This window comes from Poecilia reticulata, linkage group LG14 (genome assembly GCF_000633615.1).
Source record: "Poecilia reticulata strain Guanapo linkage group LG14, Guppy_female_1.0+MT, whole genome shotgun sequence".
In the NCBI taxonomy this organism is placed as follows: Eukaryota; Metazoa; Chordata; class Actinopteri; order Cyprinodontiformes; family Poeciliidae; genus Poecilia; species Poecilia reticulata.
Genome location: NC_024344.1, coordinates 22,659,441 through 22,681,981, shown reverse-complemented (window position 1 = coordinate 22,681,981; position 22,541 = coordinate 22,659,441). Strand labels below are relative to the sequence as shown.

General features: G+C 38.7%; 1 protein-coding gene across 1 annotated transcript in view; it reads right to left on the bottom strand.

Moving 5' to 3' along the window:
• Positions 1–939: 939 nt before the first annotated feature.
• Positions 940–22,541, bottom strand: part of LOC103476255 (polypeptide N-acetylgalactosaminyltransferase 10) — a 101,316-nt gene continuing 79,714 nt past the window's right edge. Inside the window, exons 7-12 of the mRNA XM_008428460.2 lie at positions 14,969–15,086; positions 12,550–12,657; positions 7,151–7,372; positions 6,791–6,907; positions 4,399–4,548; positions 940–3,295 (exon numbers count right to left, since the gene is read on the bottom strand). Of these exons, the coding sequence (XP_008426682.1) occupies positions 3,131–3,295; positions 4,399–4,548; positions 6,791–6,907; positions 7,151–7,372; positions 12,550–12,657; positions 14,969–15,086 (880 nt within the window). The 3' untranslated portion in view covers positions 940–3,130. The remainder of the gene's footprint in view (positions 3,296–4,398; positions 4,549–6,790; positions 6,908–7,150; positions 7,373–12,549; positions 12,658–14,968; positions 15,087–22,541) is intronic.

The window sequence follows — 22,541 nt, the reverse complement described above, 5'->3', positions numbered from 1 at the left end:
TAAGACCTTCAACCTTTTTCTCAGAATTCTAACTTCTCAGGATTCCAACATTAAAGTCAGAATTCAGTTTTTTCCCCTGTAACATTAAAACTCTTCCATATTCATCAATACAAGGGACAAAAAAAGTAAAGATTGCCTCTGAAACTTACATTTTAGCAGATTCCTTGAAAGATATTAATATGGTTATAATTAAGACACTAAGTTAGTACGAACATCTCAGACACAACAGGTGACCGAATGCTACTTTGTGTTTTAAGAACTTTTTAACCTCATGAATACTAATGCGTCAAGGCGTAAAGTATTTGTTTTATTTTGTAGTTCAGATGAATGATATATATGGACGCTGTTTCAGTTGTCATTGTGGTTCTAAAGTTGCTAATTTAACAGAATAAATTTCCATCTTTTTTTTTTTTTTGCTTTGTTTAAAATTCAGTTGTACTAAAGAAGAAGTGCTGAGCATATAGTAGCTTGCAGAAGCTTTAACCCTAATAATTTTTAAAGTGTTGCTATTTAAAACAAATGCTAGCAAGCTATGCTAGCTACAACAGCGAACAAACTCTTCCATGCTAGCATGGTTATGTTTGCTGGGTTTCAGTTTTAAGTACTTAAAGTTAATTGTTGTTAAATAATATCAGTGAACTGGGATACACAGCAGACGAGCAAAGAAAGGATGACAAATTATAAATAATATGAAAGTGAGCCGGGCTGCACAGTGGCGCAGCTGGTAGAGCTGTTGCCTTGCAGCAAGAAGGTTCTGTGTTTGATTCCTGGCCCTGGTCTTTCTGCATGGAGTTTGCATGTTCTCCCTGTGCATGCGTGGTTTTTTCCGGGTACTCCGGTTTCCTCCCACAGTCCAAAAACATGACTGTCAGGTTAATTGGCCTCTCCAAATTGTCCCTAAGTGTGAGTGTGTGTGTGCATGGTTGTGTGTCTCTGTGTTGCGCTGCGACAGACTGGCGACCTGTCCAGKGTGACCCCGCCTCTCACCCGGAACGTTAGCTGGAGATGGGCCCTGCAATGAAGCGACTTCTTCTGAACGTTTGCCGCGTAAACTGCTGGCGAAGCACGGCGAGTCTTTTAGAGGAATTAAAAGCCTTTTCTTGAGTGTTTGCTTCACAGCTGATTGAATAGAAGTATGAAATAGTGCAGATGCATTTTCCCTGCATAAAGCACCTTTTTCTTACATAAATCTGTAAAAGCCTTTTTTCCAGATTTTTGCATGCTGTTGGTTGATGTGTTCATACACTAAAAATTTTGTGAGTTTTTATTTTATTATTTTATTTCACTTTAAAAGAAAATCAGGAATAAAATGTATATTTCATCCTCACTGATCAGGACAGATCCAGCAAAAAAAAAAAAAACCTGATTCTTTTCAGCTAACTGATGCATCTCCAGTTTGTTCACAGACAATAAAGCACTTGATCTGAAGAAAAAAGAAAAAACTTGTAATGAAGCAAAATCATTAATTATTTTCCAGCTGATTTACTGAATCTCTCCAAACTGAGTTAGGAAGTGTGGAGCATCCCAGAAAAACCCAAAAGGAAAACAAACTTTATCGAAACAAAGAAAACATCAAGGTGAATCTCAGAAAATAAAGAAAAATAAATTAACAGACAAAAACATCTGAAATTAGAACCACCACCAGGTCTTTCTCTTTACCATTAAAGTACTTTGGATTGAACACAGGTGAGAAAAAAGAACCAGAATCACAGCAACTTGCCAGGATTAAGGTCTAGGAAAGGCTGCAGTTAACCTTCGAAGGCAGGAGAAACTATGGTAGGAAAAACATTCTCTGTAGGTTTGTGCTTTTGGAGCACGCCAACTTTGAAAGCTTCACAGGAGTCAAGAATAAACAGCGCTGCCTTCACTACACCGCAGGTCATTTTAGCTTCATTTTAAAGTCACAGAAGCTCCACTGTGACTGCCTGAAACGCTCTCTGTCACTGTGAACACAAAACCTTCTGGTTTCCAACTAAAGGCACTAAGATTTCCATTCAAGTTTATCTGAATCCCAGCGATAGCTCGGTGAGGCCATCCGGAGTAATTCAGCCAAAGTGATGAATCAGCTTGGCTGGCGGCCAATCGGGCCCCGGCCTGCCATGAATCAGCGGGCCCGCCCGTCACACAGCCGGAGAACAAGACCCGCTGCTCGGCCGTCTGTGACGAGGTCGTTCCAGTGACTGAACTGGGAAGCAGCAGAGGACAGCTTAGAAACGTTTACATGTGGGGGAGAGCATGGGGAATACATCCCAGGTTTCAAAGTTGGGTTTGAAATCGGCGAGGGGCAAAAAAACAAAACAAATGTGCAACGTTTTACTGTACCAAGCAGGACAGATCCCAACATCAGACGGCAGTCGTGTTTGAAGAAAATAGAAGGCCAACGCGGCACGGAGACGAATCTGAGAGTGACTCATGGGTAAACGTTGGGAGGGCAGAGAATAAAGGGGGGAAACGAGCTGAACGTGTGCAGAAGGTGGCAGTCTCGTCCCCTCGGTCTCTCTGTCAGCTCCGCTCATGGCGTCTCTGCCTGCAGACGTAGAGGAGAACCCATTTGCTGGCTGATTCTCGGAGTGGTTCTGCCTGGCTTCACCGGGTGTCAGGATGACTTTGGCTCAGCGCGAAGCCGCCTCCCTCCCCTCCCACAAGCTCCCCCAGGGAGGTTGTCAGAGCCGGAGAGACATAAGGGGATTTAAAAAGGGAGAGAATGGAAAGGGTGGGCAAAATGCAGTCGAGCAGGGAGATTGAGACGGACGGAAGGGCAGAGGCACATCGTGAGGGCCAGGAGGGAGGGCGAAACAAGAAATAGGGGATAAAAGGGAGAGGGAATGATGAGGAATTTTGGGTAATAACTCAAAAGCAAAACCAGGAAGTGAGACAGACCCGCTGCCAAAGCACAACACCCTTAAGTCACTTTTACACCATTAATCAGAATAAATTTCAGTCTCTCCTTTAACTTCTCTTTACGATATCCCATCTTGATTTACTTCTGGCACCTTTGCAAGAAAAAAATAACAGCCTTCCACCCCCAAGCTCCAGGACAACAGGGAGCGCTCCTGTTCACAGCAGTAGCAGCAACGTCGGCGGCCGATTCCACGGCTGCACGAGTCCAGAGTCTCTGAGCTGCACAGACTCAGTTCGTCCCGCGGTTAAAGTTCTCCAAAACTGTGCTGTTGGTTCTCTCAAACAGCCACTGCTGGCTGGGGGACGAGGGGTCACACGTGTTCATGAAGACCCGCCGCTCGTTGGCGTTGCTGTCCACGCAGCTGTTGCTGATGGGGTGATAGAGGTTTTTGTCCTGGAGAACGAGAAGACAGACAGATCAGAGAAAGGAAGGATGGAAAACAACTGATGGGTTTAACAGTAGAGTCCAGTTCTCAGATCTGTATTGACTATTTAAAATGTTCTTCAATTTTACAGTCTGACACATCAGTACAATGTAAAAATGACCAGCCTTTAGCATACAAGTGTGTGTTTGTAGATGAGATTTAAAGACATCAGCATTGAGATGACAGAAGCAACTGTTGCTAGAAGCAAAGAAACTATATAAAAAACATGTTAATTACATTTTTTGCACAAAATCATCCTTAGATAATTAAATTTTAACCTGGTCAGTTTGGAATTAGCCGTTTGAGGACTCTGTCACTTTAAATCCAACTAATCTGCTGCTGGCCACGCCCCCCAACTCAACATCTACACTCACCAATGAAAATTGCTGCAAATGGATAAAACCATACATCTTTGAAAAGCAGAAGTGGAGCCTACTGCACAACTAACAAGAATGCAGCAAGTGGTTTCTGGATGGAAAGTGAACAACAAAGCAGTTGCTTTTTCCAGCAGCCGTTGTACGCATGCAGCAGTAAAACCTGCTGACCAAATGAGCTGGAGCTTTGCTTGGGTTGCTAGGTGACTAGAAGGGCACCACTGGCATTGCTAGGTGACGAGATGGACTCAGGTGGGGTTGCTAGGTGAGAGACAGTGGCTGCTGATTAGTGATGATATATCCTGGGAATTTTAGAAACGGCTCATTTACGGACACCAGAAAACATTAACTTATTACCAAAAATAAGTTAATGTTATTAACTTATTTCAGAAGCAGTAGAGATCTAAATAGAAATACAAAAATATGTAGAATATGAATTTTGCACAATATGTCCCCTTTAATAAGTAATTGCTGGATAGGATGAACTCTGTAGTGTACATGATTTTTGAATTTGTAAAAGGAGCAAATCATTTTTATTGTACATTGATGCACTAAAGATGGTTGTACTTTGCGTTATACCATAACTGTTGATTAATTTAAGACTCAGACCAATATAAATAAAATATGCTGCTTTCTTACAGCATTCAACAGAAAATAGTCAGCTTCATTTTTCCAGCTCAAGAAAGACAGTAGAGTACCTTCCTATAGCGCCACAGCTGGTTCCCCCTCATGCCGTGGCAGTCGTACAGCGTGACAGGACTGTGGTGGGAGATGGCATCGAAGCAGAGCTTTTTGGTGTGCATCGGGTCACCCACCCGGATGTCTTCCCTCCAGCCAAACGTGAACACCTGCAGGGAACACAGACTTCATGTTGGATCAAAAGAGACAAATCAGTGGGAATCTGTAAAAGTTGGAAAGTTCAATAACAGTCTCAATCAAACCAGAAAGTATTGCTTTGCTGTGTGTTTTTACTAATGGTTCAGCCATTCCGGCTCTCCGACCGGAAGAGTTTCCTCGCTTCTTTTGTAGTGAACCAAAAAAGATCTGACAAGGACATCCACTTAAGGACCTCCTGTGATTTGCAGCAAATCCATTTCTCCTTAGTGCCAAAAACGACTCGCAACCATGTCACAAATTAAACTACAATGCGTCTTTGGACAAAAGCAATTAAACTGTCGAAGCCATGAAGACGTCCAGGAAACAAAAGGGGACGTTCAATCCATTAAGGTTGCATTATGAGCTCAGTTTAAAGATCCTTGGTGTGACACACAAGAACAAACGCAAGCCTTCTGAGACATGGGAAGGTAATGAAGTCTTTGCCTGTATGTGGCGTTCATGTGTGTTTAGCCAAGGATGATGATTAATAAAGAGACAATAACAGTGGCTCAATCTATGGGGACAAACCTTCAATCTTCTTCAATGCCACTTTGTAATAAAAACATTTGAGGTGAGAGAGACAGTAAGGTTTATTATAAGGATATTAAGGGAGCTGGTCAGATTGATGCAACTCAATAACACCGTGATATAAATAAAGCTGAAAGAATTATGGATCTATGAGTACAACTTGCAATACGTTCCAACAGATTTGTTCACTATGTGAGATATAAGAAGGTACATTTTTGAACTGACTGGCCACCAGAAAAATATGAGACTTTGCAGTGCAATCAAGAGACCTGATTTGTTCAACTCAACAAACCAAGAAGATCTGACTGATAAAAATTACGTTATGGGGAGGATAAAGGTCACAAGACTCTAACAGCTGCATATATAGAGACGCATGATGCAGATGTTCTCTGTCTTTATCCAAATGAATGTTTGGTCAGACACCAATTAACTAATTGAACTACAGTGATAAGAAGTCTTAAGCTGTTGAGGTACAGTCACAGGGAGCCGAACATGGCAGAGATAAGAAAATTAATTACCTGCAGCAAATGGGATGAGAGAGCAGAGGCAGCTTCAATTTCTCTTGAAATAACTTAAATAAACTTAGTCACTGTTAGACAGAAATGATCAAGAATAAATGGTGACCAATAGGAAGTAGACTACTTTTTAGTTATTAAATCAAATATATTACGCCACAGAAACTAGAGCTATCACATCAAATCCACTGATAAAGACCCAAAATAAGATATTTAGTAATTATCAGTGATTCACTTTTTCTTACAGAAAATGGTTGACCAATGAGGATTTGGTGAGGTTGTCACAGCATATACATGATCAATAAATTAAATATTTCAATAAAGAAATACCTTATATTTTTTGCATAATTTGTTTAATTTTATCCTGATTAAAAAAATAAATAAACAGGAAACATTTTCTTATTTTACCAAAATACAGACATGGTCAAAACCTCCCATTATAATGAGACTATTATATGGAGTGATCAGATGCAGTTTTATTTTTTGCAAAAGTATCTCTTCGCATAATGTATTAATTTATTTTTTAACAACTAAAGACTTTTTTTTATTACAGGTGAAGCTGTGAGAGTCCAGCTGATATTACCTAGTCTAATCCAAAAACTGAAAGTTGTACATGAATGTGCAGATATGATTTAAACCAGTGTCTTCTTGTGTCAGCAGTGAAAAACGTTCCGGTATCAAAAATGCAGGAAACCAGTGAACGCAACATGGTAGCTAAAAGACTTCAGGATGTTTAAAAGTGTCCTTCAGACTTCAGGACTGAAAGCGCTGCAGGTTATTGCTGCCAACTGTGTAGAGTTTGTTCAATATTGGCATTATGGGTGTGAGAACATCTTCCACACCACAGCAATTTCTTCCGCAGCAATTTCTTCCAACAATATAAATGTTTGTCTGACCAAAAGAAAAAGTGAAGAAACAAGAGTCAACAAACTGATCAGTCCCACACTCTAACAGGATAGGAATAGCTAGAATTGGGTGCTGGAGGTAAAATCCATCCAACTTGACACAGATAAGGTGAAATGACTGAAAACATTGATTAACCTAACTACATTGGACGGATTTGCAAATCCGTCCAAAAATAAAACTGTTTAGAAACTATTTTAAATGATTCAAAGAGTGATACAAACATATAGAAAATATAAACCAGTAAAATATGTCGGCTAATTCTTACCTGTCCGTGACTCCAGCTGACATCAACTCGGCCCTTCACACAGTTCTCCAGTCGTATTGGACTTCCAGACACAAAGTGTTTGCTCTCCATGCACAGTCCACTGGCCACGTTACGGACCTGCAGTAATAACGAGAAAACAACCGTCACAAACAAGACTTTAACCTGCAACAGTCCAAAATGCCCAATCACATGTACTCTATATTATATTGTTAGTGGTGTCAGAAGTAGTGAATAGAACGAGAAATACATCATTCCAGTAAGGAAGCATAACATTCTGATAAGTCAGGCAAACCAGCTTATAATTCAGTTTAGAGTTATCTGTCCTTTAGCCAACAAATCCATGAATGGGACAAACTGTACCTCTCCCCACGCGGCAGCAGGGGGCTCCACCGGCGGGTAGTGTTTGGGCAGATCCCAGGCCACCTCATTCATGAACCACTTGAAGTTCTTGCAGTTGAGTTTGTTGCGCAGCTCCTTTTGCGTCGTGACGTCTCCGGCCGACAGGTGGCGGTACTCGGGCCGGCGCTGGTAGATGTACTCGGCGTACTCGTCCATCCACACCTCCGCTACACGCTTCAGGTTCTGGAATTAAAAACAGTCTGATATTATTCTGGGAATCTTGGTGTAAGTCAGATTATCGTTCTTGTTGAGTCAAAATCCACAAGGAAATCATAACATGCCGGGCACCTCTAGGCACAGGTACCAAAATTACTAGCAAAAATACATAAATACAATGAAAACTTCCATGCATGCTTCTTCCAATGTGGTTTCATTCTGAAACTTTTGTAAAGTAAGAACTGGTAATTTCCAGTTTTTAATATATATGTAGCAACTGCTCCATAATATAGATAAATTAGAGATTAAACTAATGTCATTCAGTGAAATTAGTATTTGAGCCCAAACGAATCATGACCTGGAACCCAGAAGAGTTCCAAGTCAGGAATTAAATTTTCTATTGGTCATTATCAAAGTTTGCAAAAAAATCTCAGGAGGAAATTTCTTCCTAGCAATTCTATACTGAAATCACTAAATCTTTTAAAAGTGTATGTGGAGGTAAATGCTGCATGTCACCCTGAACACATCATTTCTATGGTAACCCACAACAGGGGCTGCATCGTGCTTTGGGCCTGATTATCTGTAGGGAGGCAAAGAAAGGTGACAAAGACCAGAGAAAGAAGATCACAGCCAGATTTACAACAGTGAATCTTTTTGTTGCTTTGTTTATCATGTACACATTTACACAGGAGAGGGAGAGTTGGATTTATGGTCCAACACCTGGAAAAGTAAGAAAATAAAAAAGCTGTTAATTATTATTTTTTAATTAACCAATTACTAATTGGATAACAAAAGGTGCTTAATTGGAGATTATTTTATTAAATTTTTTTATAGAATTTGAAGCCAAGACTGCCACCTGAGAAGTAGTACAGAAAAAGGAGGGTTTTTATTTTTCTGAATTGCAAATGTATATTTTTTGCACAGTTTTGGCTTAATTACTGAATATGTTGTTCTTTCAGCAAATGACCTTTGTTTGAGTCTGCATAATTAATTACCAAGTTAGCTGACTAATCGGTCATCCTTTCAGTCCTAAACAAACCGAACAACTACAGGTGTTGCACGTTTGACATATTTTTTAAAGTGAGCCGTAAATGCACAGGTGAGAATAAAACACTTGCACAATCGGAAATCCAACCATTTGAAGCCTTGTGGGTGTAAAGGCTTATTGAGACGAGCTGCTTCTGAAGTGTGTTTGCATGTCTGGGAGAACGCGCTGGAACCTTAGAGCTACGAATGATGAAAGGAAGAATAATCTGGGTTCAGCGCGGCTCCCAGGGAGGAAGAATCGCATCTCCTCCAGCCTTCAGAGGTACAGATGTTTTGGGAAAGTGCTTCCAGCCACACACAAAGCCCCGCAGCACGGCTCATTGCCTGCAGCGAAACTAAAGCTCCGAGCTTCTTCAGGTGAATTTGAGTGCAGCGGCTGGTTTTCCCGGCAGGCTGAGTGCATTCAGAGAGTCCTGGGATCCTCTGATCCACTCAGGACCCAGACTGTCAGGGAAGTTGTCTTTTTATTCAGAACCACAGCACCTGCTGAAGGGACTTCCTGCTTCTCCTGGGCAAGCAGGTTATGAGAGAATTACAGGAGAAAGACGATTCCTCTCCAAGAAATGCTTTATAGTGAAATAGGATGAAAAAAAAAAAAAAAAAACACTTCCAAACATTTCATTACAAGATGCTCCAGGAGGGGGAAGACACATATATTAGCGGTGCACTGATTGCAGTTTTCCAGCCAATCTAAAAAGCCTGACCTACCAATTCTGTTTCTGGTCGATGCTGATTTTCTTCTCTGAAATGTAGCAAGAAAGTTGCTGTATTGGCAACAGAGGGGTGACAACTAACAACCCGCAGACAATCCCAGGATGTGGATCTGTCAGTCAAACCTCTCTCACAGCAGAGCAAAAGAAGACGGTGATTGATTTTTAGACTTTTGCCCTGAACACAACATTTCTATGGTAACCCACAAAAGGGGCTGCCATAGCCCCTGTTGACAAGGAAGACAAGGTCAGCTTCACATGTGAATATCGACTAAGTAAGATCTCCCAAAATTAAGGAAGCCTTTTTCTGCGGCCCGGGTGGGGTGGGGGCGTGAACCGTCAGATAAGGCTTCTGCATGTTGGTGTTCCCGCTAAATCCTGAATATATCCAATTAGGGTTGCCATTCCCTTTTAATCACAGCCTGTGGGGTTTTCCCTCACTGGGAACGAGAATACAACCTGTTGAATGTGACAGGTAGCCAATCAGAAAGCGCGGTGACGTAAGAACAGAGGGGAATCCCAAACAGCGGATATATCGCGCAACTGTGAGTCCGGTGGATATCGGAGATAATATGTGGAAATGTTTATTATTATATGTAAAGGTCATTATTATATATCATTATGTTTATTCAGTTAAAAATGTTAACTATGAAAAAACACAGTTACCTCCAAATCATAGTGCAGCAAATAGAGCGGCTGCTCCCGCCTTTTCTTTTTGTTACATCTTTTATTTCTTAAAATGACTCCACAAACTATCACTATTGTTTCTACATCGTCATCCGTGTTTGGTTATTCTAAATTCCAGTATGCTATGTTGGGAGTTTTGTGGAGTTTCTTCTGGAATCGCGATGTTTGTGACTCGGTTCGTGTTGCCTCTGCCGTGTGGCTGGAGACACGAACCGATCAAACCTGTGGGACTTTTATCAGCTCTGTGGTCACAGAGATTTGGAGAATCGGCCGACAATTCTTAAATTTTGCTGTCTAAACCAGACTTAAGACTCACAAGCTCTACTCATCTCCTCTCGACCACTGCCCAAACGCTCTCTGACTCTGGTCGCTATGGTAACGTTTACATATCCCGTCAAAATAAGATACAGATGCGCCACAAAAATGAACATTTTACTTTCGTGAAAATTTTAACTAATAATACTGACTAACGGAGCCCTGAGCTTGTTTCTCTGCAACGAGATGGTCCCTTCTGGGAGTGACGAGAGACAATGACATCCGAAGTGTTGCTTATATGCACAGCCTGCTTGGTCTCTACGTGGCGAAGCAGTTTGAAGCTTCATTGCCTCATTAGCAGCCGGTTGCCGCATGTTACGCAGAGCGGGGTTGTAATGTGGGACTCACCTACCGGTCCGGGATAAATCCATTCTCCTGTCTCTTCTCTGGGCCTTTTCCCCTTTGCAAAGAAACTTTCCAAAGACATCTGATCTGTTTCTTACTCATTTTGCTGCTTGTGGCCTCAGCGTTGTTGCCAAGTAACCGAGAGAATCTGGTTAAAGGATTTTCAAAATAAAAGATCCTCCAGACTCAAATAATACATAAAACGGAAATATTGAATTATTTCTTGCGCGGCCCGGTGCCAATTGGTCCACGGACCGGGGGTTGGGGACCACTGCTCTAAAGCGTCTGCTGGACGTCTCTTCTTTAATGCTGCCCTTGCAGAAGTGGAAATCAGCATGACCCTCACAGAGCCTGGCACTGGGACTGACAACAGGCTGGATGACCTTTTTCCTCCTTGGACTGGAACACATGACATCACTTTATTTACAGAAATTGTGTTTTTCTATCAACAGTTCCCGTTTCCACTCTCTGAGGATCCATCAAGTCAACATAAAGGTTTTTATGCATGACAAAATCTGAAGTGTCTTTAGACTGAATGTAAATCTATATTGTAGTGCTGGATAATGTAGTAATTCCACGTTGATGTGTTTTCCTTAACTATTAATTAATTACACTTGCTGCAGAGTCGTGTCAGTGACTGGTTTTAAACTTTGGCCTTTAAAATTCCTCAAACTTCAGCATGTTCCTTTATTTAATAAGGAAGTTGTTATATCATAAATCTGCCTTTAATGCACAGTTTTCTGAATCTTGACTTGTTTTTAAAAACACACAAAACTTTCACTGCTTTTGAGTCAAATTTTGAAAATCTCTCTCAAACATCTCTTGCCAAGGACCGTTTTTGACTCCCGTTTATTTTGTTATTTGCAAACAAAAACTCGAGCTAATAACACAAAGAATTAAATACTTTAAATCAATTCTCTTGTGCCTTTATGGACACGTAAAACTTGCACCGTTTACTCAAATTGCTGCTCGAATGGACTTTATACACCTCGTTGCAGCTCCAGATGTGGTCTCTGTTCCATACAGACACAGCAGCAACACGGGTCAGGAGGTTCAGTCATACATTCAGCAGAGCAAAACACAGAAAGGTGTCTGAATGAGTCATGTATAGTGAAGAATATTCCGCTCCAGGCCAAGTGAACATTTCTCAACAGTCAGCGTCATGTGAGCTAATTATTAGAAAATATTAGGTTACAGATTACAAATGGAGAGGTTTTGACGCATTTTTGAGCTAAAAGGTGAAATACATCGCTGACACAAAATACCCAATCCCAATAAACATTTCCTGATATGATATGTTTCAAGGTTTAGTATGAATCAGAAATCAACAAACTGCCTGGCCTCTCTCCATAAGCAATAAATCAATTAAATCGCATGATAAATAAAATGGGGTCCATAATTTCCTTTTGCATGATTCGTCTTTTTTTCTCTTTTCTCTATATTTCTACCAAAAACTGAGACAGGACTACAAATTGCAGTTTTATTTTATTTTTTTACAATTGCAAAAGTTCTTAAAGTTTTCAATTTGAAAGACTCTGGTCTGAAAACTATAATTAACATAAAAACAATTTTTCTACTTTTTGTAATCAATCCATTTTAATGTATGTCAAGCTTTATACATTAAAAATCCACAGGTAGCAGAATTTAGGTCAGTACCATTTTTCTGAGCTAACGTTAAACCTTTACCATAAAAATTTGCACCAAGTCTCAAAACATTTGTTGCTACTGGAAATCTGAAACTAAATCACTCCCACATCCTCCTACATCTTTTGAACCTCTTCAGGGTTTAACTTTTATTTTTTATCTATTTAAAAAAAAACAACATAAAAATATGTTTATATTAGTGCTCTTTAATCAAAGCAGCTTTGGTTGTTGCAAAAACAGAATGCACCAAATAATAAAATTAATTTTCTTTAAATTTTCAAAGGATAACATTTGTAGACAAACATTCCACTGCTGGACTTTATGTCCAACATTGGATTATGATATAGACATAAACAAAGCCTACACACACAGCTGGAGATTATAAACACATTGTCTAAACAAAGCTCTCTGTTTATCTGTTGACATCAATATGTCATTAAATGATGTGGATCTTACCCTGGCCAGGCTAACGCCTCCCGGAACCTTATAAGGGACGTATTTCCTGTAGATGTGTCCCACCCGGGAGCAGGGGATGTCCTCCATGCGACCGCCACACATCCACACCTACAGTGACATGACAAGAGGGGGAGTCAGCAGAGATCTGTATCAGAAAATGTTGTTTTGGACTCGGCTTTATTTGTGCGTCAGATTAGAAAAGGTGAACAGATCAGAGATGAAAGACTAAACAGCACTGCAGAAAAAAACAAAAGCTAACTGGGGTCAAATTCAAAAGAATAGATTAGCAGGACCAGAAGGTGTGATGTGTGCTAGCAGAAAAACATGGAGCGGAATGTTGGCAGCATGAGATTTCTACGAATCTCAATGTGTGATTCCAGAGTTATTGTAAAGGAATCCAATCCTCCAATTACACACACAGCTTATAATATGAAGAAAAGTCACCTGTGCTTAGAAGAATTGGAGTCTAGAAATGGAACACTAATTGAGAGAAAAAGAGGAAGCCTTCAAATGCACACTGAGGGAAATCTTCAGCAGCAGGGACTGGCTGATGAATTACTTTAAAAAAACTGTAAACTGTCAAACCATGTGGAAACCATCAGACAGGAAAACAACAAAAAATGCTACAGTAACTACAAATATCATTTTTCTGCTTATTACATGCTGATATGATCATTTCTATTAACTTAAACCCTTAGATTCTGTAACAATGTAATATTGTGAACCTCGTCCAAGCCCATCAGTTTTGCTTAAATCGTCTTTTTTATGTTGCACTTGCAATATAAAAACAAGTGTTGCATCTTTAATCCAATAAAGTAGGATTAAAAATCTATATAAAATCTTAAAACATTTCACAAATGAGCAAGCAGTATAGGCTGCAGAGACAAATGTTAATGGAAAAATAACAACAAAACAGCAAAAAAATATCACTCTGGCAAATGCAATACTCTCTTGAAGCTTGGATTCTTAATTATACATATCCATATCAAATGTAGAAACTCACGAATTAATCTTTTTTTTTAAGAAAAATCTCTTTTCAATCCCACTTACATCTTAAAAGTGGATTGAATGGAAGGAAAAAGCTTAGCTTGGTGATGTTTGTTTGAGATTGTGTTCGAGTGGATCACATAAATTTCATTCAAAAGTAAATCATTTGCAGTAATGTAAGTTTTGTGCATGTTAAGTTAATTTCATTCAATTCTAATTAGCAGCAAATCATCAAAGAGGCAAACATTAGAATGAAGAAGCAACAGAAATTCAAAGACGTCTGACAGTAAATTCAATTGTTGACAAAAGGTTTCTACTCAATAAATGCACAATGTAGTTTAAAGAACAACCACAACAGCATCACACTGCAGCATATGTCCAATCAAATCCACCTTCTCAGCAGTGGCCTTTGTGCTTAATTGAGTGAGACGACAAAAGTCCTTACTCGTTCAAAGTATAATTGAATTACTGTGACGGGCAGTTGTGTCTGTTTGTCCGGAGCTCACTGACAGAGGCAGCCAAGACGAGTCACAAGCAGTTACAGAATAATTCATGCTGAAGCGCCAGACAAAAACATAATCTAATATGGAACTCAGAGCATGATTAATGTGGAAGCTCGTCCATGCGATGCTTTGTACTCCAGTCAAGAGCAGAAATCATAACAAGGAACGCTGCGTGCTGCTCAACAAGTCTTAAAGGTTTTTCATGAGCTGTGGATGAAATGCTTAAATATTCTACAAAAGAGATTCATTTTGTAGAGCTGTTTAGCAAAACTTGTGTGCACAGATTAAACCAATAACAGCTAAACATAAATGATGCTATAAATGCTTCTCAGATTGGATGGGAAGTCATTCCAAAAACATACTTTCATTAGGAGAAAGAGAGGAAGAAAGAGAGGGGCACTTCCTAATGCTCCTATTTTCCTTAAATTTGTGGTACTGGCACCTTTAACCGCCACAGAGTTGCAAATCAAGCTTAAAGCCTCCTTCGAATTATTGGCTTTCCTTTTCAATTTGGCATGCGACCAAAATAGCTCCAAAGTAATGCTGCGAGCTTTGGCTTCACCGCTAATTTCCTGATGTTTATGTCTGTAGACATTCATTAAAATTCAGTCAGTCCAAGGATATAAGTTAAGTGCCTTGAGATAAACACTTGGTGCCATTTAAGCTAATTCAGGGCCCACAAATGGTGGAACATGACATGAAAACTGATGGATGTTTCTCTTTTTTACCATTATCATTGATTCATTTTTAGATGGCTGAAAAGAAACCATTACACAGAACGGACGCTCCCAGCTCAGATAATAGGAAAAAGGTAATTATGTAAATTGTGACAGGCATGAGTACACTGTCACTGCTTCTCAACATAAAACATATTCAGTATTTGTTCACATTGCTGAAGCGGCTCTTTGGAACTACATTTCTTTATTTACCTTGAAGGAAATCTCGTACTGCTCTCCTCCCCAGATCTCCAGCCCGGTGTCGTATCCTCCCAGCTCCCAGAACCACTTCCTGTCCACACCAAACAGTCCACCTGCCATCACCGGAGACCTGGAAGATGAAGACAGCTGACAGTCAGATAAAACAACACAAATACAAAAGGAAAGCAAAAGAAATACTTAAAAAAAATAAATAAAAAATAAGGCAATAGCTTTTTCCTTTGACTATTTTCATAATTTTTTTGCATTCAAGTATAAATAATTACTCTAAACTGAGTAGATGATCAAATGATTTTGTTGTTACTATGCCAACAAAGAAATACTAAAATAAATTGGGATAGGAGTAAATGCCATCAGTGGGGAAAGAAAAAACAAACCTGCTTTAATATTTTCCCAAACGATTATGTTCCTAGTCCCCTTCCACAGCACAGTAACACCATTTTATCAAATTTCTAGCAGTGATTCACCAATCCTGTATTGTCTTCATCCAACACTGAGGAATGTGGTTAAAAAGTCCCAGGCTCAAGGGACACAAAGGCTACGTTCACACAACAGGTCTAGATGCTCAATTCCTATTTATTTATTTTTTTTGCTGAAATCCGATATGTTTTTCTTGCATTCATGCTACTAATTAACCCAACTGCTGTCTGACTTGTGTACGAATGGTTTACGTCTCCAAAGCGAAGAATAAGAACATTGACGTCACACAGCAGCGGATTGCTTATGGCAGTAATGATGGATGCCACCGTCTATAGATTGCTTTTAAAGCTTATTCAGTAATGGGAGCCGACTTTATTGTCACAAGATCATAAGTCGAAGGAAGCTTATAAAAGGAAGTACAACTATAGCGAAGACCTATTGTGAAGCCTTGGCTGGAACTTCTGTAGAGAAGTCTGATTGGATGTGTAGTCAGAACCAAGAGTGGTGGAACTGTGATGTGATGCGCTTCACTTCTTTCATCATTTCATAATTGTGATGTATGTCTAACATCAATGACATGAACAGAGGCTTTAAAAAACAATCAGACATGGATATAAATTAGTACCACATATGGAAGAGGCAAAGTTCAGCTTTTCTGTGGGTGAAAAGATCAGAATTGGGTCATTCAGACAGCTGTAAAAAAGCCTAACATAGGTCACATTTCGGCAAAAAAAGTGGACTTGGGATGCATTTGAATGAGCAGTAGGGATGCCCCGGGGTTCCCTACCAGTACAATGCATCTGAAAATAAAGAATAATGAATGTTCTCAATGTATGAGGTGCGTTTCCTGTTTGTTGATGAAGCTTTCAAGGTTTCCATAGAATACAGTTTCATTTTCATCAAGTCAGACTAATACAGTTCTCTTATGTCTGTGGATGAAGTCATAATCCATCTATCCATTTCCTGCTTCACCTTCTTGAAAAAGACTAAGACATTGAAACGCCTCCACATCAAGCACAAAGTTATCATCAACCTGACAGGAGCCAGTAAATAGTTTACCAATTAGTGTAAAATAAAAAGCAAATTAAAAGACACATGAAAAGATTTGTAGAGTGTACTCTAAAATGTTTCTTTAAAACTCAGCTAATCCAATGTAGTGAAAACACATTCAGAATGTGTTTTCTTAATAGCACAGCTCCTATCCAAAGTGCAGTCATTGGAAATAAGTTGTGGTTTCTTTGATGAGAAATTTTAAAAGCTTTCTGCTTGTCTGAGCAGTGCATCTTGTAATCTTTCCTATTACAAAATGGAATAGAGGGAAAAAAATCTATAAGGTCTTTCTTATTTTCTACTTTTACCCTAAACTGGAGAGATTTTTTAAGTAATCCTACAGTTTTCATTATTTGGATAAAGGTGATAGAGATCATGTCACTGGTTTTGATCAATATAGATATTCCTCTCCCTGATAGAAAAAGTAGTGGTTAATTTTGCCATGAGTAGAAGTGAAGTAATAGCCTGGATTCTTGATTTTAGGGTCTATCTGGGAGATTTAAAGTGTTGCATAAAGTGAGGTGTATCTAAAATATTTAAAAGCAAACAAGTTGGGAAGCTAAAACACCTGGATGCAATACTACTTGATTTGCACCATTCATTTTCCTTGGTGCTAACTATCATTTCAAGAGAGATGAGGAAAACTGTTAGCTTCTGCGGTAGTGCTCACACAGTTTCCACTGATCATATGAAGGCATTTTAAAGTATATTTTGTGCTTGAGCAATCACAGTAGTTTACAGCATTTTCAGAGGGCATCTCGAGTATTGGCAGATTTCAGCTCCACAATATACCCGAGTATTTAAATATACACCCTATATACATACATAACATACAGTATGTGGCAAATGGAAAGGAAAACCATCTTAGCATCCCAGGATATTCATAAAAACCTAGAACTATGCACATTTAAATAGAAGGTACTATGTAGTGGAATGATTTAAGTAGAAATTGAGGCTCTTTTAATTCATATTAAATGTAATTAAAAACAATTTATTAGGGTTTGCTAACTGCTAGTTAGAACTTTAAAAAGACGTGCTGCTCATGTTAACGGCTCATGTTCAGAGACTAAGACCATTAGGTGTGACTCAGTAACACAAAATTAAAAAGACCTGGAACCCAATAAGAATTTAATCAATGTTCTTCAGATGTATGCACAGTGGGAACAGTCTCTTTTTTTCCAGGCACAGAATGTTCTCAACATCTTCACATTTGACCCGTGGTGCCATTCAGGAGAGCTAATTTTCTGCCGAGATGAGTCTGTTCATTGAAAAATGAGACAGAAGCTGAAGACTGATGAGATCTGCCTTTACCAAGACCACGATCTGTTACATCGGTCTCGCCTACGAAACGCTGTTTATTTTCCAATTTATCCGTCCTTTCCTCCTTCCGTGTGTTTTGAACAACACATCTGTATACATGTTACAGACACCTCACTGTTAGGGCCAAATTGCATATTTTCTCTCATCTTGCTACAAATCCTTAGATATTTTCCCCATTAATTGAAAGGCAGCATAACAGAGAGTCAGTCAGCTTTTGTTTGTCCAGTGAAAGAAACCTAAATCAAACATGATGGTAACAGAGACACACACCGTCCCTCGAGACTGAAACACAACCAGACAGACTCTCCTCATCATCGGGCGACAAAGGGTAAACAACGCCGGCTGCAAGGGGAAACAAGGAGGAGTGGTGCGTTGTGTGTGAACCGTGTGGTCATGTTCAGCGGAGTGTGTGAGGCTTGCAGAGGCATTGCAGAGACACTGTGTGGGCACTGATTTGCAGGGTGGAGATTGTTAGCTCTTGCTCACCGGAGGGGAAAGAAAAAAAAAAAACACACTTCACCTCCCAAGAGTTTTGCAGAAGCAAACACAGTTTCTTTGGGGAAGATTACTTTTCACAAGGTAGTTTATTTTAACCATGTGCAACATGATGACTAACATGAACATGTTTAGTTATACTGTAATAAGAAAATCCCTACAGTATATAAGCTTCAGGAAATTAGCAAGTCTTAATAAAAATGAGAAAATCTCACACAGCAGAAACTTTGAGTCTGAAAAGCAAGTTTCAACTTTGTAATTTATGTTGTATTAAATAAAATTTACTCTTGTTTTTCCTTTATGTACACTGAAATAATGTGCTACTTTTTTACTAGAAGTAAAACATTACATAATAATGCATTCATAAGTTTTGGGCCCAATATTTGGTACTATAATGGAGATTGTTAATCATGCTGAATAATTATGTGAATGCCCAAAAGCCCACAGCCACATTGGAAACCAATGAAACTAAACATGTAATTACGCAGTTTTTTTTTTTTTGTTTTAACCAGAATTCCTACAAGCTTCACTATATTAAATTTGAGACTTCTAGTGCAGATTTAAAATAAATTATCTGAATTATTCCGTTAATAACCTACATTGATTCGACTTCAAACCTCAGTAAGTTCAACACAATCCTTGTGTTTTAACTAAATCTGCTAAATACTATAAATAAATGTCACCAGTGCATTGTTATTTTCAAACCAAAACAAAAAGAGTGATGGAAATGTATTTAAGAATCAAACGTACTTACTGAAGAGACAAATACATAAAATCTAGGACTAAGTAAAGGAAATCTGGGGTCTTTTAAATTCCTAAAATATAAGAATTTTCATTTAAAATATATTTTAATGACACCACAGTAACAGCATTCAACTGTTTTGCATTTTTTTAAAAAGCACCTTTCTATTCAACATAGGAATGTTAGTTTGCTTGAATAAACAGTAAGTACGTGTTCTGTTCTGACAGAAAGGGTGGGGAGGAACCAAGGACACAAAAACAAACGTGGCAAATCAGAAATAATGAGTAAAAACACCCCAACTTAGTATTGATAATAATGACGATGAAACAAAAGCAAACTAGATGTTCCTGCTGCACTCAGACACACACCAGCAGCAAATATGTTAAAACTAAAGAAGAATCATAGTTGTTGGGTGGTTCTTGTGTGACTGCTCCCATTTTATAACTAAAATAGACATTAAATTTAACAAAATGTAACATTTTATTGAAGACTTATTTTAAAAGCTGACAGGTCAATTAAGGTTAGTTTGAAAGTTGTATTTTATTGTTGTAAAAAGAGAGTGAAATAAAAACAGCATGCTATAAAGCTTAAAAGAGTCATTTTTGCTCAACACCTCCCCTTTAAAACTGTGATGGTTTACACACGATGGAGGCCTCTGCCAAACCAGGTTGTGTTTTTTAATTAAGTTTAAGGTGTATTTTACATAGACAGTAAACATAGTTGTTACTTCTTTTTATGCCACTTTTCACAAAAACAACTTCAAGTGCCCTTTGTAAAAAAAAGGTTTTAGCACATTTATGTAAATATAACAGTTGACTACATAAACACCAGATAACAACATAATTTCCATCTGTTAGAAAATAACAAGCCACTTCTCAAAACCACACAAAATGCCCGTAACTGTATTTCCCTTCATCTAAAATGGTAATGAGTCGACCTCCTGTCACCACTCTCAGTGCTGATCGTGTGTTGCTAAGTGACTGCATTGTGTAAAGCTGTATGGAAACTAATGGTCAAAGATTATACGAAAAGAAGACGAGCAATATTTGTTCAAGCTACAATATCCACAAGGTCATTGTTTATAAAATTTTTTTAGATAAACATTATTTATTTAATAAGGTTCAGCTGACATTTCCAGGGCATCTATACTCTGGTAAAAGACCAACTTAAGGGAAAATAAGGGAAATTTAAGTGCCGTTCATGGGGTTCTGTTTAGACACTGTAGTACTCGGGGAAGTCCAAGTACTTCCCCAAATACAAATGTATATATATTTTAAACAGTTTTCACTTTATGAAACACTTTATGAAACAAAAGACCAAATCCAAAATTCAAAATCCCCCCAAAATTGAACAAAAGTTGGAAAAAAATAAGACATAGACACATTTGTCACTATGTAGGTGGAACATAACAAAATTGCAATGGTGATTAAAAAAGAGAAATTAAAGGTTATAAAAATTTTAAAATGTAAACGAATGAAATAACCCCCCCCCAAAAAAAACAAAACAAAAGAAAAGATCTGAATAACTTAACACTGACTGAAACTGCCCTGAAGATGGGAACAGAAAATGAAAGTGATGCTTGGTTACTGGCTACATTTGGACCAATTTTTACTGGTTTACTGGTTTAATTAAAGATCCGCTGGTCTAAAACCCTTCTGGTGACAGAACTATTGTCTGGGACAGAGTATCAGTTTCTTTAGATGGAGGAAAAATCCAAGTCAATGGACCATTAATATTGCTGCTCACAATTTAGGATTAATTAGAAATGCTCTTGCTTTTATTCTTTATTTCAGTCTGTTGACCTTGAAGGAAGACTAGAAGCTTAAATTTGCTGCTAAGGAACAGATGAGAAAAAGAGAAGGCAGAAAATGGAAACAACAGGTGCTTACATTGACTAAATAGTCAATGACAGACAAGAAGATGGATAAAATCATCCTCACAAGCATTTTAACACGCACACAAGCACACACCTCCATGATGGATTTGCCATCCCACTGAGCCTCATTTTCTGCAGCAGCAATGTCAATCAGAAAGAAAATGAAATCTTTGTGACTCAAATTGAATTTGCACTGATGAAGGTCATTTCATTGAGCAAGAAGAGCAGACTAATTCAAGAAATGAGGATTGATTCTGATTGTTCTGCAGCTTATTTCTTCTTTGGTTTCTTATCTTCCTGCACAGACCCCTCTGCCTGATGATACCTACAGTATTTTTAAATAGTCTCTGGCATCCAAACAGACAAATGGTCACTCAAATAGTGTGTCTGGCATTACATGCAGTTATTTGGCCTGGGAAAACTGCAACGTTGAGCTTATTTGCTCTGGTTGCCGTTGCTAAAGGGCGATGCCGAAGAATGACATTACAGCAAAAAGTTTTCACTGAGAAGTACATGACAAATAATAATAATAAAAAAAATAACTGTTTTGGAAGTCAGACTTAAAAAGCTATATATTTTCTGTCAATTCAGTTTTGTAGTGTAAATTATTTATTCTCAACCAAAAAAGTGTTGTCCCCTTCCAGATTTTATTCTTTTTGCTTTTCTATCACACTCAAATGTTTCAAACAAGTGATTACCACCCTTTGAATCATGAATGAATAAATTAAACTAAACATGTTCAAGTAAAATCCAACTTGACTTTTACCTGACCTGCAGCTATAAGAAATACTTTAAAAATATCCACTTAAATGGGTGAAAAATATCAAAAGCAAATAACTCAAAAAAGTAGAACAACAGATCAATTGAAAGGAAAAAGTTACAAAGCCATTTCTAAAACTTAAGGATGTAGCAAACCAAAGAGAGAGACACAATCCACAAGTGGAGAAAACATGTAGCATGGGTTTCCTTCACAGGATAATCTGGTCAACTACAATAATTCTGATTATAAACTGTGTGCAGGGTAATGAACATTCACTCCCAGATCGCCAGGTGAACCCTACATATTGATCATATAAGAATAAATCCCGTAACCTGACAGAGCACAACACTGGAGTCTACAAGATAAGAAATACTATGGCACCAGTTTAAAGCAAGGGTAGGCTTTGGAATAACATGAGCTGACTCTCAAGCTCCAGCTATTTGTCTAAGTTTTACTAATTAAGGGGTTATATGAGGGTTAATGCACTATATGGAGTTGCTGCTCTTCTGAATTTAAAGCAATCATTGGAGGTATCTGATAAAGATGGTGGTTTTTCATCCACTCTTTACTTTAGAGAAGACCTAAAACTCTATGTATGTATGTATGGATGGATGTATGGATGGATGGATGGATGGATGGATGGATGGATGGATGGATGGATGGATGGATGGATGGATGGATGGATGGATGGATNATGGATGGATGGATGGATGGATGGATGGATGGATGGATGGATGGATGGATGGATGGATGGATGGATGGATGGATGGATGGATGGATGGATGGATGTCATAAATAGACAGAGATGACATCACTGCTGTTTTTAGACCTGTAAAGCGTAGCTGTGGTGACCTACAAAAACTTCGGCAGACTCCTTCTAAAACGTCTGAGAAATCCCAAACTG